At 50.3% G+C, this 14,723-nt stretch overlaps 1 protein-coding gene across 4 annotated transcripts in view; it reads left to right on the forward strand.

Annotated features, from left to right (window-relative positions):
- The window catches only part of pdpr (pyruvate dehydrogenase phosphatase regulatory subunit), a 63,349-nt gene that overhangs the window by 1,089 nt on the left and 47,537 nt on the right, over positions 1-14,723 (forward strand). For 3 of the 4 annotated variants that reach the window (XM_069901163.1, XM_069901162.1, XM_069901161.1), the window contains exons 2-4: positions 1,104-1,401; positions 3,556-3,689; positions 13,627-13,708. In XM_069901163.1, coding sequence (XP_069757264.1) covers positions 1,139-1,401; positions 3,556-3,689; positions 13,627-13,708 — 479 coding nt within the window. In that variant the 5' untranslated portion in view covers positions 1,104-1,138. Of the gene's footprint in view, positions 1-436; positions 539-1,103; positions 1,402-3,555; positions 3,690-13,626; positions 13,709-14,723 lie in introns of those variants that run through there. The other variant, XM_069901165.1, reaches the window with a different exon arrangement.

The following is a 14,723-nucleotide window of genomic DNA, read 5'->3' on the forward strand; positions in this document are numbered from 1 at the left end:
AGGTCCGGGTCCCCTGGCTTCAGGTCCGGGTCCCCTGGCTTCAGGTCCGGGTCCCCTGGCTTCAGGTCCGGGTCCCCTGGCTTCAGGTCCGGGTCCCCTGGCTTCAGGTCCGGGTCCCCTGGCTTCAGGTCCGGGTCCCCTGGCTTCAGGTCCGGGTCCCCTGGCTTCAGGTCCGGGTCCCCTGGCTTCAGGTCCGGGTCCCCTGGCTTCAGGTCCGGGTCCCCTGGCTTCAGGTCCGGGTCCCCTGGCTTCAGGTCCGGGTCCCCTGGCTTCAGGTCCGGGTCCCCTGGCTTCAGGTCCGGGTCCCCTGGCTTCAGGTCCGGGTCCCCTGGCTTCAGGTCCGGGTCCCCTGGCTTCAGGTCCGGGTCCCCTGGCTTCAGGTCCGGGTCCCCTGGCTTCAGGTCCGGGTCCCCTGGCTTCAGGTCCGGGTCCCCTGGCTTCAGGTCGGGGTTCTGGGTTCCCGATCGGGGGTCGTTGCTGGAGTTCTTGGAGGACGATGGGATTTGACAGCTGTGGGCTCTGCAACACAAGCCATCAGGTTCGGCAATGGTGGAGTCAGCTTCAGGTTCTTAAAGCCCCCTTGACCTCGCCCCTTTCCAACTTTTCTCCAGCCCCCTTTTGCTGCAGGGGATGTTTCTTCTGCACACTTGGCACCTCCCCCTCCACCTCCACCCCGGACTGATAAGCTTTGGAATTCATTCAATTGACCTCACTCTGTGATCTGGCACTTGCCAGTGTTGAGTCTAATTTGTTGTCATATCGTCCACCTTCAAAAATGCCTTGGCATATTTTACTTCAGTTGTTATTGAGTTGCAAAACCAAAATAGTGTGGGTGTTAGATAAATAAATAACAGCAGAAAATGCTGGAAATATTTAGCAATTAAGTCAGCATCCATGGAGTTTTTATCTGGGAATCTTCACCAGGAATGAGAAAGCATCTTGAAGCATTGGCTGCTTCTCTTCTCAGAGATGTTGTGTATTTCCTGAATTTTCTGCCTACAATTCTGATTTTTAGAATCTGCAGTTTTATTGACACAAAATATTTTTTCTATTATTTGGATGCACATTTTTTTCTGTTTTCATGTGTGGAAATTACCTTTCAGGGATTAGTGAGCAGCTGCCCATCTCTCGCTGAATAATGTGGAACTCTTCTGTGGCCGGTCAGAGCTGTCTTTGGGCTGAGATGTTTTCACGCCTGGCGTCTGATGTAGTCCGGCCCTTGCAGCGCCATTTGTCCAACAGCTGTCAAAGGGGTAGCTCGACTGTGCCCCAGTCAAACGCGAGGCCACTGCCTCATCAGGCCCATGTTGTGATTTGCGGTGGAGGGATTGTAGGGTCGTCGGTGGCGTATCACCTCTCCAAACTTGGGTGGAACGATGTTGTGTTACTGGAGCAAGGAAGGTAAGAAAATAAAATATATCTGTGATATTGGAGAAAATATTTTTGTTACGTAGTCACATGCAGTTGTGTGTAATGCTTTGTAGCAGGTAAGTGCATTGATCAGTTTTGATTCAATTCAAGTGGAAAAGAGTAAATGTGTATATTTACCCTGCTTTTTCTGTGTACTTGTACAGTTGTATTATAATATTTAAATGTAATTTAATGGTGAAAGTTGCCATACTATGTATTTTGAATTATAAGCCAGATCATTTTATATCTGTACATAATACACACCTTGACAACACAAATTTTTCAACCAATGTAATTTCCATGATCAGTCCAGATATTTTTCACAGTGGTTTCAGTACACTTAGTGTACAGTCATGGAATGGCCTTCAGCTGTGGCCTTTCCCCACAAAATATATACAAGGCTGTACCAAGGTTTCAGTCTTCCCTATTGTGTTGTCTTGGACTGTGGAACATTCCAAACTGCAACGTTCAATTGTGGACAACCCCATAGTCAGTGTATTCCAGCAGGTCTTAACAAGACCAGAGGGCTCCTTTCACTAAAAACCCTAAGAGCAAGTGGTATTTTGTTTTACTTGCTTATTATGGCAGAGGAAGCCAATCAGGACATTATGAAGATGCCAGCTATCTGCTTGCCAATACTCCTTTACTTTTTCTGTGTAGCACTGCAACTTGTTCTCTCTCGCGTACCCATTTTTTAATTGATTTAGTAAAAGGTACCTCAAAAGTCCTGAGAGAATTGTATAAATTCCACTGAGTTTAGCCCTAGTCTAGCCAGCATGTCTCCATATGCAGTCTGGCTGTTTCAGGAGTTAGTATGGTTAACCTTTATTCCACCCTCACTAACCAGAATGCCTTTGCTCAGATTAGGAGACCAAAACTGTACATAATATCAAAATGTAGCCTCACCAAGACACTATACACCTGCAGTAAGACCTCCCTGCTTCTATATTCAAATCCTTTCACAATGAGGGCACTTGCTTTCTTCCCTGCTTGCTGTACCTGCATTCCAACCTCTAATGACTGATACACCTTGACACCCAGGTCATTGCAATTCCCCTTTATCTAATTTGTCACCATTCAGGGGTAGTAGACCCTGGAGCTGAGAGGTTTGTTTTAGTGTATGTCCCTGGGACTGGCCCACAGAATGCAAATTCCTGTATTGTGTGGCTGGTTGGGATGAGCCTTGATGAAGACCTCTGCTTCCCTTTCTACACATCTCCAGCGTGGCCACCTGATTAGATTGCCCTTTCCCGCCAGCAGCTAAACATCTTGAAAGGCCCAATGATGGGATCTGTTCAAGGAAATGACTGACAAGATTCACTATCTCCTTTCTCTGCAGCACCATGAGACGTACTGTTCAAACCAATCTTTGATTAAATTATGGACAAAGTTTTCTTTCTGCACAAATTTTTCTCAGGAGGCAATTCGGCCAGCATAGTCCAATTGATGGAACATTGACACACCCATTCTTTGCACCACCAAAATAGAATCTGGGCACCTAGTGTCCTGGAGCATTTGCATACCCACGATCAGTGGGCAGTTTTATGAAGCCACATGAAAGTGGAATTGTTGGGTATGTCCTTCTGCCCTTTTTTGTGGAGATTTGGACATCACCACGCATTAGATGTGAATCTATTTTTGATCTTGATGAAGTAGAGGATGATGTGTGTTACTTGCTATCATACAGGCTACCTGATGACCAGTGGTTGAGATGGTGCACTGCTGTCACACACCAAGTTTCTGTTTCATTTTGGCTACAAGCTCTATCCTTTTCTCAGTGCAGTGCCCCAGCTCCTCTGAAACATATTCCCAGAATTTTCAGGATATTAGATCGATGTCAAAGAAGACAACTGAACATTTGCAATAATTGCTTAAGAATATGTCCCCAACCTTCACTGCAATTCAGTCTGGTCCCTGACACCAGTTTAAACTGGCAGCGGATGGTCATCAGTGTGAAGAACAACACTGGATCTAAACAGATTGTGATATTTCTCGTATATAGGGAGACTTTATCCTGAAGACTTCTCCTTACTGGGATCAACATTTCCCTCATTTCCTCATCCTTTCTGATGGCCTTGACAAAATGATTAATACAACACAATGCCTTGGCATTTTACTGATCTCCTCCAATTCTTTTGTTCACAGGCTCGCTGGAGGAACCACCCGTCTTTGTGGCGGTATTGTAAGCACTGTCAAACATATTGGCATAGAAACTCAAATGGCAGACTATTCAAACAAACTTTATGAGCATTTAGCTCAAGAAACTGGCATCCAAACAGGTAGGTTTTTTTTTGACATTAGATGTTTTCTGTGGATTAGGCCAAATCGATTCCACCTGTTGGCGGATTGCTACAAGAAATTCTTTATTGCTGAAAAATGAATAAATATTCACTGTCATTTTTTTCATGCACCTGTTTTGTGGGAACAAGATTAATTTAACAGATAGTTAAGGTAATTTATTGTCAGTAGGACCAGGATTTATGTTCCCTTGCAAAGGCAGGAACTGATTAGTAAGCATGGTTTTGTTCAGGAGAGATCATGCCTCACAAATCCATTTGAGTTTTTGAGAAGGTGATGAGGAAAATTGATGAGTACAGAACAGTGGACGTGATTTATCTCAAATTCTGCAAGGCCTTTTGGCAAGATCCAGTTTGGTCAGCTGGTCCAGCAGGTCAAGGCTGATATATGTTTAAAAAGCTGGATGTAAAATTGACTTGAAAGAAAGCAGATGGATGGATGGATGCTTTACTGACCTCTTTGGCTTGGCTTCGCGGACGAAGATTTATGGAGGGGGTAAAAAGTCCACGTCAGCTGCAGGCTCGTGGACTTTTTACCCCCTCCATAAATCTTCGTCCGCGAAGCCAAGCCAAAGAGGTCAGTAAAGCATCCATCCATCCATCTGCTTTCTTTCAAGTCAATTTTACATCCAGCGTGTATAGATTTATATCTGTGTGTGTCTGTGTGTCTGTGTGTCTGTGTGTGTGTGTCTGTGTGTCTGTGTGTGTGTATCTACATACATACAGTTCCCTAACCTTTTATCCAGAATTGTCAGGACCGGACACCTGCTGTTGTTCGGAATCTTCCGGATTTTGGAATCATTTTAAAATGGTGGTCCATTTATGCTTGCCCGCCCAAGTTTCTACTGCTGTCTCTCTTCCCGCCCCCCAACCCGAGTCGCATTGCAGTCTCCCCAACCTCCTGAGTCGCGCAGCCATTTCTACTCCCTCGCCTACCCATCCGAGTCATGCTGCCATCTCTCCCCTGCCCACCCAAATCATACTGCTGTCTCTCACACCCCCCACCCCCCTAGCTGAGTGGTGCTGCTGTCTCTCTCCCACCCTCACCATTGTACCAGGGGAATGGCTCCCTTCTTGGTTCCCCTGTGCTGGCGCTGGAAAAGGGATTTCAGCTGCGTGAGGGATTATGGGTACCGACGATGACCATTGAGCCACCGTCACTGCGACTCTGGACGGGTGTCAGTATAAGGTGATTTGGAGGCGCTTATAAAGTAGCGCAACGACACAGGATATTCCAAAGTGAGTTAAGATTAACAGGTAGGGTAAAGAAATGATACCACTATATAGCAACGTGGACTGTGATGGGATACACTAGAGTTGAACGAGGGTTGCGTCGGGTCACGTCTGGCGTAAACTCCAACTTTGATGAGCAGATGTCATTTACTGAGAAAAGTGCTGGTTTTGGACATTAGGACGTATGGAGTAAATGAAGAGATGTTAGGAGCATCGATGTTCAGAGAGACCTTGGAGTACAAACTCCTAGCTCCTTGAACATGGTGATGTATATATTGGGTGAAGAGAAAAGAATATGGTATGGTTGCCTTCATAGCTAAAATATGGCACGGTTGGCGTAGCGGTTAGTGCAACGTCTTAACAGCGCTAGTGATTGGGACTGGACCAGGGTTCTAATCCCACGCTGTCTGTAAGGAGTTAGTACGTTCTCCCCGTGTCTACGTGTGTTTTCCCTGGATGGGGGGGGGTATAGGTTAATTGGGTGTAAATTGGGCAGCATGGAACCATGGGCTGAAATGGCCTGTGTTACGAGCCCAGAGGATTAAAAAAATCAGCAGCAAGAGAAATTCACCAAGATGATGATTTTAATTTTCTTCAGACATAATTACAGGTTACACAGTCCTTTATCCGGACATCGAAAATCCAGAAAGCTCAAAAATCCGGCAAGTGGGGAGAGACACCGGCAGCATGAGCCGCATGGGCAAGGGGGAGAGACCGGCAGAGCAAGTCGGCCGGGTGAGAGGCCGGCAGGGCGAGTCGGCCGGGTGGGAGGCCGGCAGGGCGAGTGGGGTGGGTGAGGGGGAGAGGCCGGCAGGGCGAGTGGGGTGGGTGAGGGGGAGAGGCCGGCAGGGCGAGTGGGGTGGGTGAGGGGGAGAGGCCGGCAGGGCGAGTGGGGTGGGTGAGGGGGAGAGGCCAGCAGGGCGAGTGGGGTGGGTGAGGGGGAGAGGCCGGCAGGGCGAGTGGGGTGGGTGAGGGGGAGAGGCCGGCAGGGCGAGTGGGGTGGGTGAGGGGGAGAGGCCGGCAGGGCGAGTGGGGTGGGTGAGGGGGAGAGGCCGGCAGGGCGAGTGGGGTGGGTGAGGGGGAGAGGCCGGCAGGGCGAGTGGGGTGGGTGAGGGGGAGAGGCCGGCAGGGCGAGTGGGGTGGGTGAGGGGGAGAGGCCGGCAGGGCGAGTGGGGTGGGTGAGGGGGAGAGGCCGGCAGGGCGAGTGGGGTGGGTGAGGGGGAGAGGCCGGCAGGGCGAGTGGGGTGGGTGAGGGGGAGAGGCCGGCAGGGCGAGTGGGGTGGGTGAGGGGGAGAGGCCGGCAGGGCGAGTGGGGTGGGTGAGGGGGAGAGGCCGGCAGGGCGAGTGGGGTGGGTGAGGGGGAGAGGCCGGCAGGGCGAGTGGGGTGGGTGAGGGGGAGAGGCCGGCAGGGCGAGTGGGGTGGGTGAGGGGGAGAGGCCGGCAGGGCGAGTGGGGTGGGTGAGGGGGAGAGGCCGGCAGGGCGAGTGGGGTGGGTGAGGGGGAGAGGCCGGCAGGGCGAGTGGGGTGGGTGAGGGGGAGAGGCCGGCAGGGCGAGTGGGGTGGGTGAGGGGGAGAGGCCGGCAGGGCGAGTGGGGTGGGTGAGGGGGAGAGGCCGGCAGGGCGAGTGGGGTGGGTGAGGGGGAGAGGCCGGCAGGGCGAGTGGGGTGGGTGAGGGGGAGAGGCCGGCAGGGCGAGTGGGGTGGGTGAGGGGGAGAGGCCGGCAGGGCGAGTGGGGTGGGTGAGGGGGAGAGGCCGGCAGGGCGAGTGGGGTGGGTGAGGGGGAGAGGCCGGCAGGGCGAGTGGGGTGGGTGAGGGGGAGAGGCCGGCAGGGCGAGTGGGGTGGGTGAGGGGGAGAGGCCGGCAGGGCGAGTGGGGTGGGTGAGGGGGAGAGGCCGGCAGGGCGAGTGGGGTGGGTGAGGGGGAGAGGCCGGCAGGGCGAGTGGGGTGGGTGAGGGGGAGAGGCCGGCAGGGCGAGTGGGGTGGGTGAGGGGGAGAGGCCGGCAGGGCGAGTGGGGTGGGTGAGGGGGAGAGGCCGGCAGGGCGAGTGGGGTGGGTGAGGGGGAGAGGCCGGCAGGGCGAGTGGGGTGGGTGAGGGGGAGAGGCCGGCAGGGCGAGTGGGGTGGGTGAGGGGGAGAGGCCGGCAGGGCGAGTGGGGTGGGTGAGGGGGAGAGGCCGGCAGGGCGAGTGGGGTGGGTGAGGGGGAGAGGCCGGCAGGGCGAGTGGGGTGGGTGAGGGGGAGAGGCCGGCAGGGCGAGTGGGGTGGGTGAGGGGGAGAGGCCGGCAGGGCGAGTGGGGTGGGTGAGGGGGAGAGGCCGGCAGGGCGAGTGGGGTGGGTGAGGGGGAGAGGCCGGCAGGGCGAGTGGGGTGGGTGAGGGGGAGAGGCCGGCAGGGCGAGTGGGGTGGGTGAGGGGGAGAGGCCGGCAGGGCGAGTGGGGTGGGTGAGGGGGAGAGGCCGGCAGGGCGAGTGGGGTGGGTGAGGGGGAGAGGCCGGCAGGGCGAGTGGGGTGGGTGAGGGGGAGAGGCCGGCAGGGCGAGTGGGGTGGGTGAGGGGGAGAGGCCGGCAGGGCGAGTGGGGTGGGTGAGGGGGAGAGGCCGGCAGGGCGAGTGGGGTGGGTGAGGGGGAGAGGCCGGCAGGGCGAGTGGGGTGGAGTGGAGCAACAGTGCGAGTCGGGGGTGCGGCATCACGACTGGAAGGGGGTTGGGGTGGATACAGCAGCACAATTCGGATGGTCTTAAATCTGGCTTTCTGAAATCCGTAAAAGTTTGAAATTCGGAACACACTGTCCCCCAAGGGTTCCGGGTAAAGGTTTTGTGTACCTGTAATAAGATCAATCTTTAACTTACTATTATTAACTTAACCCCCTAAATGGGGTTCCGCAGCGGTCGGTGCTGGCCCCGCAGCTGTTCACCATTTGTATTGATGATTTGGAAGAGGGGACAGAGTGCATAGCCAAGTTTGCAGATTATATTAAATTGAGTGGAATTGTACAGAGGACGTGGAGAGGCTGCAGAAGGATATAGTTTAAGTTAGGTGAGTGGGCAAAGGTTTGGTAGATCGAGTACAATGTTAGTAAATATGATGTCATCCACTTTGGTAGGAAAAATAGAAGAGCAGATTTAAATGGTGAAAGACTGCAGCATCCTGTAGTGCTTGTGCATGAATTGCAAAAAGTTGGATTGCAGGTACAATAGGTTAAGAAGCAAATGGAATATTGGCCTTTATTGCTAGATGAATTGAATTCAAATGCAGGGAGGTCATGCTACAAGGAACTGGTGAGGCCGCACCTGGGGTACTGTTGCAGTTCTGGTCTCCATACTTGAGGAAGGATATACTGGCCTTGGAGGTGGTCCAGAGGAGGTTCACCAGGTTGAACCCCAGTGATGAGGGGGTTGATCTATGAGAAGATACTAAATCGCCTGGGATTATACTCTTGAATTCAGAAGAATGAGAGGAGATCCATAAACATAAATTATGGAAAGGCTAGGTAAAATGGAGGAAGAAAAATTGTTTTCACTGGTAGGTGAGACCAGAACTAGGGGGCACAGCCTCAAGATACAGGGGAGTAGATTTAAGACAGAGGTGAAGAAAAACTGTTTTCCCAGAGAGGAGTGAATCTGTGTAATTCTCTGCCCAGTGAAGAGTTGAGGCTACTTCATTAAACATATTTAAGGTTCAGTTAGATAGTTTTTTTACATAAAAAGGAATTAAGGGATGTGGGGGAAAAGGTGGAGTTGAGTCAATGATCAGATCAACCTTGATTTTATTGAATGGCAGAGCAGGCTCGATGGGCCGGATGGCCAACTCCTGCTCCTATTTCTTATTATGTTCTTCTGTCCAGTCATTCACTTTTCATTTCTCCAAGTTCACTGTGCACAGAATTTAACATTTATGATCTTCACCAGGCACTGGTGCTTTAACTTAAATTGTTACCATAAAGGAAGGTCTTTGTTGATTTCAGAGAGAGATATTCGTTGGACACACACAAACTGATCTCCTTCAATCAGCCACTTCACAAGACTGCCCCAGTCTTGTGTTTTCCAGATGATAACCTCTTCTTCCAGATTACCACAGAGAGTTCTTCTTTTTCCCCTATTTCAGGAGAAACACAGTAACCAACCACATCCTCTTGTAATTGACTGCAAGGGTTGAAAATAGTCTGAACTCAGAACTCAAAACCTATCTACAAATGGGGTCTTATAGCAGCAGTGCAAAGCTTGTAACCTCCAACACCATCTCCTGCTGTAACCCTGACTCTCACTCACTCACTGTTGTGGAGAAAGAATCAACTACCGACACCAGGGTAACGCTTCGGAAGAGTTTTATTAGCAAGATATCTTGGCGAGCATGTCCAGCACCTAGCCTGAGCTTGCTCTGCTCACAGCCAGTTTTAACAGTTTATATACAATAAATGACAGTCCATTCCTGCATGTGGGGTTCCTGTTGCGGTCAACCTGACAATAGTTTATCATTGTCAACATTTGACAATAATTTAATCATTGTTTCACAGAATTCCAAAGCTTATCATCTCTGCAGATAAGCTTGTCTGCAGATAAATCACAACCTTGAGGTTCCCTGCCTCCACTTAAGCAATATGCAACTGATTCTTGTATGTTCTTGTAAGCAACTTATGGGTGAACCCATAACCCTTTGTGTTCAGATTTTCCTCCACACACTCTCTCTCTCTCTCTCTCTCTCTCTCTCTCTCTCTCTCTCTCTTCCCCCCTGCCCCCCCCACCAACCAAGGAATCACGTTTTTTCCTTCTCTCTAGGCATTTTCAAGCAGGGAAAACACCTGTCTGTAAAGGCCTAAAGTCGTACCCTTCTGAATGCGCTGAGGCTGACTCTGAGGTGCTGATTACAACCCTTCTTGGGGAAGGATGATAGGTGGAACACTGCACTCCGCGCGCCTGACCTGAATGTCCAGCTGCTGCAAGCGACTGATTCGGGGTGTCTGATGATGCCGTCAGCCTGCAACCCATCACCCACTCACCCCTCTCCCTCCACGACCCCCTCATGGCAAGGGATGGCAGATGAGAGCCGGCAGGAGCCATCATGGCAGTCGGGACCAGTGGGGGCCAGTGGGAGACATTGGGGGCAGCCAGTGCGGGCTATGACAGCCTCACCAGGCCACTCTCTGTGGCTCCAAATGCAGCAGAGCATTGGCCATCTTCCTTAACCATAATCCCCCATGCAGCTGGAACTGTTCTGGGAAACAGCTGCATGGTTAATTATGGGTAGGGAAGATGGCCATTGCTTTGCTGCGTATTTATGATGGGTGGCGCTATGGCACCAGTTGCCCTGGCTCCAGAGGGCGCTACAAGGCACCTCTCAATATGAATGCCACATTGGAGCAGCCTTTTAGGGCTGCTGTCTGACAGATAAGTTTTAAGTTTTCGATCGCTCTTGTAGCTGGCCTCAAGGTGGAGGCCTGACATGAAATGGCCTTCTGTTAGCATAACCCCTTATAAGGCACTTTCAGATGGCCACAATACCCGACTGTAAAGCCACACATTGTACTCCTGTGTGGATGTCGGGTGGCCATCTGAAACTAGATTCCCCAGCTAGGAAGTCTACTTCCCTAACCCTTCTCCAGTAGGTGTAATATCCTGCTCGGAGTATCCCCCATGGCAGCTGAAAGCAGCCGGGCTGCCAGGGGGTGGGCTGATGATGTCATCAGCCATCGATTCTGGGTTTCAGTGAGGTTTTTTTACACACAGCACCGGCAACGTGAGTCAGGCAGACGAGGGGGGGGAGAGACTGGCAGCGCAAGTCAGACGGACGGGAGACTGGCAGTGCGAGTTGGGCGGGTGAGGGGGAGGCATCGGCAGCGCGAGGCAGGCGGGCGAGGGGGAGGCAGCACGAGGCGGGCGGGAGAAGGGGAGGCATCGGCAGCTGCAAATAAAAAATGCTCTAGATGCAAACTCAAAATGTACCATTTGTTTTTTTTGGCTGAGCTCTGAGGCTTTTTTGTGTCTTGATATTGTTTGTCAGTCATGCCTTGACGCACTGTAAATGACATCTTCCCAGAGCAATGGAGTCCAGAACTAGAGGATGTGGGTTTAAGTGTGAGGGGAGAAATTCAAAGGAGATTGAAGGGATAGTATTTTCTAGATAGAGGATAGTGTATATCTGGAACAAGCGGCTAGAGGAGGTTGTGGGGCAAATAGAATTACATTTAGAGGGCATTTGGACAGATACTTAGAGAGGAAAGGCATGGAGGGACATGGGTTTATTAATGTGGACAAATGGGATTAGTATAGAGGGGCATGAATGATTTTAACCAAAAACAGACTTTATTCAAAATAAATTATTTGCAAAAGAAAATTTGTTCAGTCTCTTCCCACCTTTCATTTTGTATCAATGTATCTCCGTCACTGTACATTGTTATATTAATTTCTATTTACGCTATTGTTACCACTGTGGCACCTTGTCGATAACTCCCTCCTCTGTTGTTTCAGCGCTTCCACTTGGTTTCAGCCTTTAAATGTCTAGTAACAAAAAAACTCCAGACTGTGGTCCTTCCCCAATGTCCCCTCGCATTGGCTGCACCAAGCCTCAGTAAGTCCCTCAGCACGTACTCCTGCAGCCTGTAACATGCCAGTTGGCAGTATTCCCGCTCAACATCTCCATGTAGAGAAAGACCAACAGGTTTTGAGCAGACCAAAGTGTATCTTTCACCGATTTGATGGTCTTTCAGCAGTTCTGGATGTCTAACTGTGAGCGTCCCTGGGCATAGCCCGTAATTCATGGTGCTGCTGTGGATGAACTGTAACAAGGACCCTTGCATCCTTCTTCACGCACTCTGAGCAAATCTACATTCCGCAAAACATTACCAATATCTCTTCTCCACTGCAGTGATTTCGGGGACATCATGTGGGTGATATTCCAATTGCACAGGGAGGATCTGACTGGGAGGGCACTGCTCATTGTCAGCCAGGGCAAGTGCTGGTGCTAGCTTCTGAACACTGGTAATAAGGCCAGATGACCTGAATGGTCTGCTCCAGGAACTACCTGGAGTCCTCATGTCTCAGTGTTTACAGGATGTTCCGTGTTAACCATTGTCTGATGGCCTTGTGGTGAAAGGTGTTTGTCTGGAAAAACATCCACAAAGGATAGGTGGTGTGCCAAACTCCAGTTGACTGGGATATTGTGAGGCCAGGCCCATCATTTGAAAGACCTGGGACAGGTCGAACCTCAACACATAGCGGTACTTGGTGTCCTCGTACTTTGGTTCCATCCACAGCTTGATGTAACCACACATGAAAGTGGTCATCAGAATGAGGGTCTCATTGGGTACATCCTTGCCCCCATTGTTTGGCGACTTGTACATGATGACCCTTCAAACTCTTTCCATCTCGGATCCCCACGTGAACTGGAAGACTGCACTGGTGAATGCTTGAGTGGAGATGCCCTCACTCTCTGCACCAAGCATACAGATGATCAATGTGGGCCACCATTGTGAGCACCTCTGATAGTTGATGTTGCTGGAGTGGTGATGTTTACCCCTTTTTCCCTGCATGTAGATGGCTACCCGTTTTGAGCAGACTCTGTAGAGGTGGCCTGCTTTCCCACACAAGTTGCAGCACTTGCTCGCTGCCCAGTGCTTGGTCTGATGGCCTTCCTGTTGAAAGGTCTTACAGGTGACTGCACTGCATCAAGCCGCCATGTCCTGGTTTGTTGCAGTTCCTGTGCACCCTGAGCTGTCCAGTATTCATGGTTCTTTCCAACGGCAAACACCAAGGTGGGGAGGATTGGATGACGACCTCTTTTATGTCCTCTCTCAGGTACACCTTTACTTGGTGTTTGCTGGTTTAGATTCCAAACATGTCTTTGAAGTCCACAGAGGTCCCTGTCCCCTCAACATAACAGCCCAGGAAGGTGAACATGTTCATGACTGGCATGTGTGAGTTGAACATATAAACCATTATCACTAGTTCCTTCTGAGTTGGAATGGTAAAGGGTGGCTGCACCCTGAATAGAGAGAGTGGACCAATGTTCCCCTTCTCCTGGAAGTCCCGGGGTCTTGAAGGTCACATCAAGGTGACTGTTATCTGCAAGGAGGCAGTAGATGCCCTTTGCCTCAAATTTGCAGCAGTCTATTAAAAACTGGGTGAAGAGGTCCCAGGAAAACCGGGCACCTTCGCTCAGATCCTTCATTGCTACAACTACACCCTCTGGTGAACATCCATGACCTGGTTGGATTCTTTGAGGTCCTGAGGAGCTTGATGCCATCCTTATGAGACTGGTGGAAGTGGGCTTACAGCTGGAAGGATGTTAGATTGGTTCTTCCAATCAGCATGGATCTGCCCCTAGATCAGCAAGCAAGCTCATACCAGAGGATCTCCTCTGCTCCCAACAGTCCTCTCAATTATCTTCCTCTTCGAATTTCATGACTTGTTCATGACAATAAATTCTGATTCTTGAAGCTACAGCTTCTTGTGGATCATGAATAAATTGAGCAGAGGATGCCTGATTCTGGACTGTATGATTGTAGGTCAGAGGTCTGCTGGGCTTCATCTAATACGGCTTACCTGTATAATTGGGAAGTGGTTGCTGTGTTAACTGTGTGGAATGGTTGCCTTATCTTTTGCTTATCCCCTCATGTGGATGCTTTTTTGCTTTCAATGTTTAAATGTTCACACTCAGAATTGTAGCTTCCATCTGATCTCCTCTTGTCTTTACCAGGTTACATGCAAACTGGATCGATTTCACTGGCTCACACCCAAGACCGGCTTATCTCACTGCGCCGCCTTGTTTCCCGATTACAGTAAGTAAAAGTCGTAGAATGATAAATCTTAGATATCTTTGAATGTCCCGAAGAGTACCACTTAAAGTGCTTGCATTGATACGATTGGGAGGGCTGCCTTTAGCAGCTAATTAAATAGTGTATGCACTGTGACTTAAAGCAAAGCAATTAATGCAGAGTTTCAGAGTGGACTGAAGGGATCTGAAAATGCATGCAACTGGATCAGAAACTGGATGAATAGATTTCAGTTGCCCCTTTCAAATTGCAGCACTTGGGTAGCCCTCCTGGGACCCGAGTGTGATTACTGGGGCAAAGGTACTGGAAAGCACCTTTCAAAACACAGGAGAATCTACCCATTAAACCCGGCAATTTAAGGGGGATCCCGCCCCACAATGATGCATTATACACTCACCGGAAGTACTCCCGGATCTTCAGATGCTGGCTGCTTGGTGACACACGCATTCAAGCGCTGACTTACTGGAATTAGTGGGTCGGCCATTTTCCTTTTCAAATCAGCCATGGATGAGACCTAGATAAGTTTAACTGGGTTCCCTGACTACCTCTGAGGTAGGTCACGGACCCGATTTGGTTCTGACAGAGTTGACCCGATAGGGCCCTTTCAAATTGCCATGTAACTGGGGTGTTAACCATGCAAATTGCCCAGTTAACCCCATTTTATACGGCAGTTTGAAAGGGCCTATTGAAACAGGAAAACAGGGATTTACTTTAAAGTTTGATTATTATTGCATCTTCCTAAATGAACAAGTGTTAGTTCTGTTGTTGTATTCACCAGTTAATTCAAGAGACCTTTTCTAACCCAGTTTTGGCAACACAGCAGAAGTTAGAATATTATTGGAAGATCTATGTATAGCTTGCTATTAGAGATGCTAAATTATACATCCATGTCATTGTCACATTCTTATTCAGAGGACATCGATTGGTCAACAGTATACCTGTGTACATCACAGTCTGTTGTGGGTCCATATATTATTCTCTGGAAGTATGGTGCATGTAGAGAACAATTCTGAAATGATGG

The sequence above is a fragment of the Narcine bancroftii genome, chromosome 10 (genome assembly GCF_036971445.1).
Source record: "Narcine bancroftii isolate sNarBan1 chromosome 10, sNarBan1.hap1, whole genome shotgun sequence".
NCBI classification, from domain to species: Eukaryota; Metazoa; Chordata; class Chondrichthyes; order Torpediniformes; family Narcinidae; genus Narcine; species Narcine bancroftii.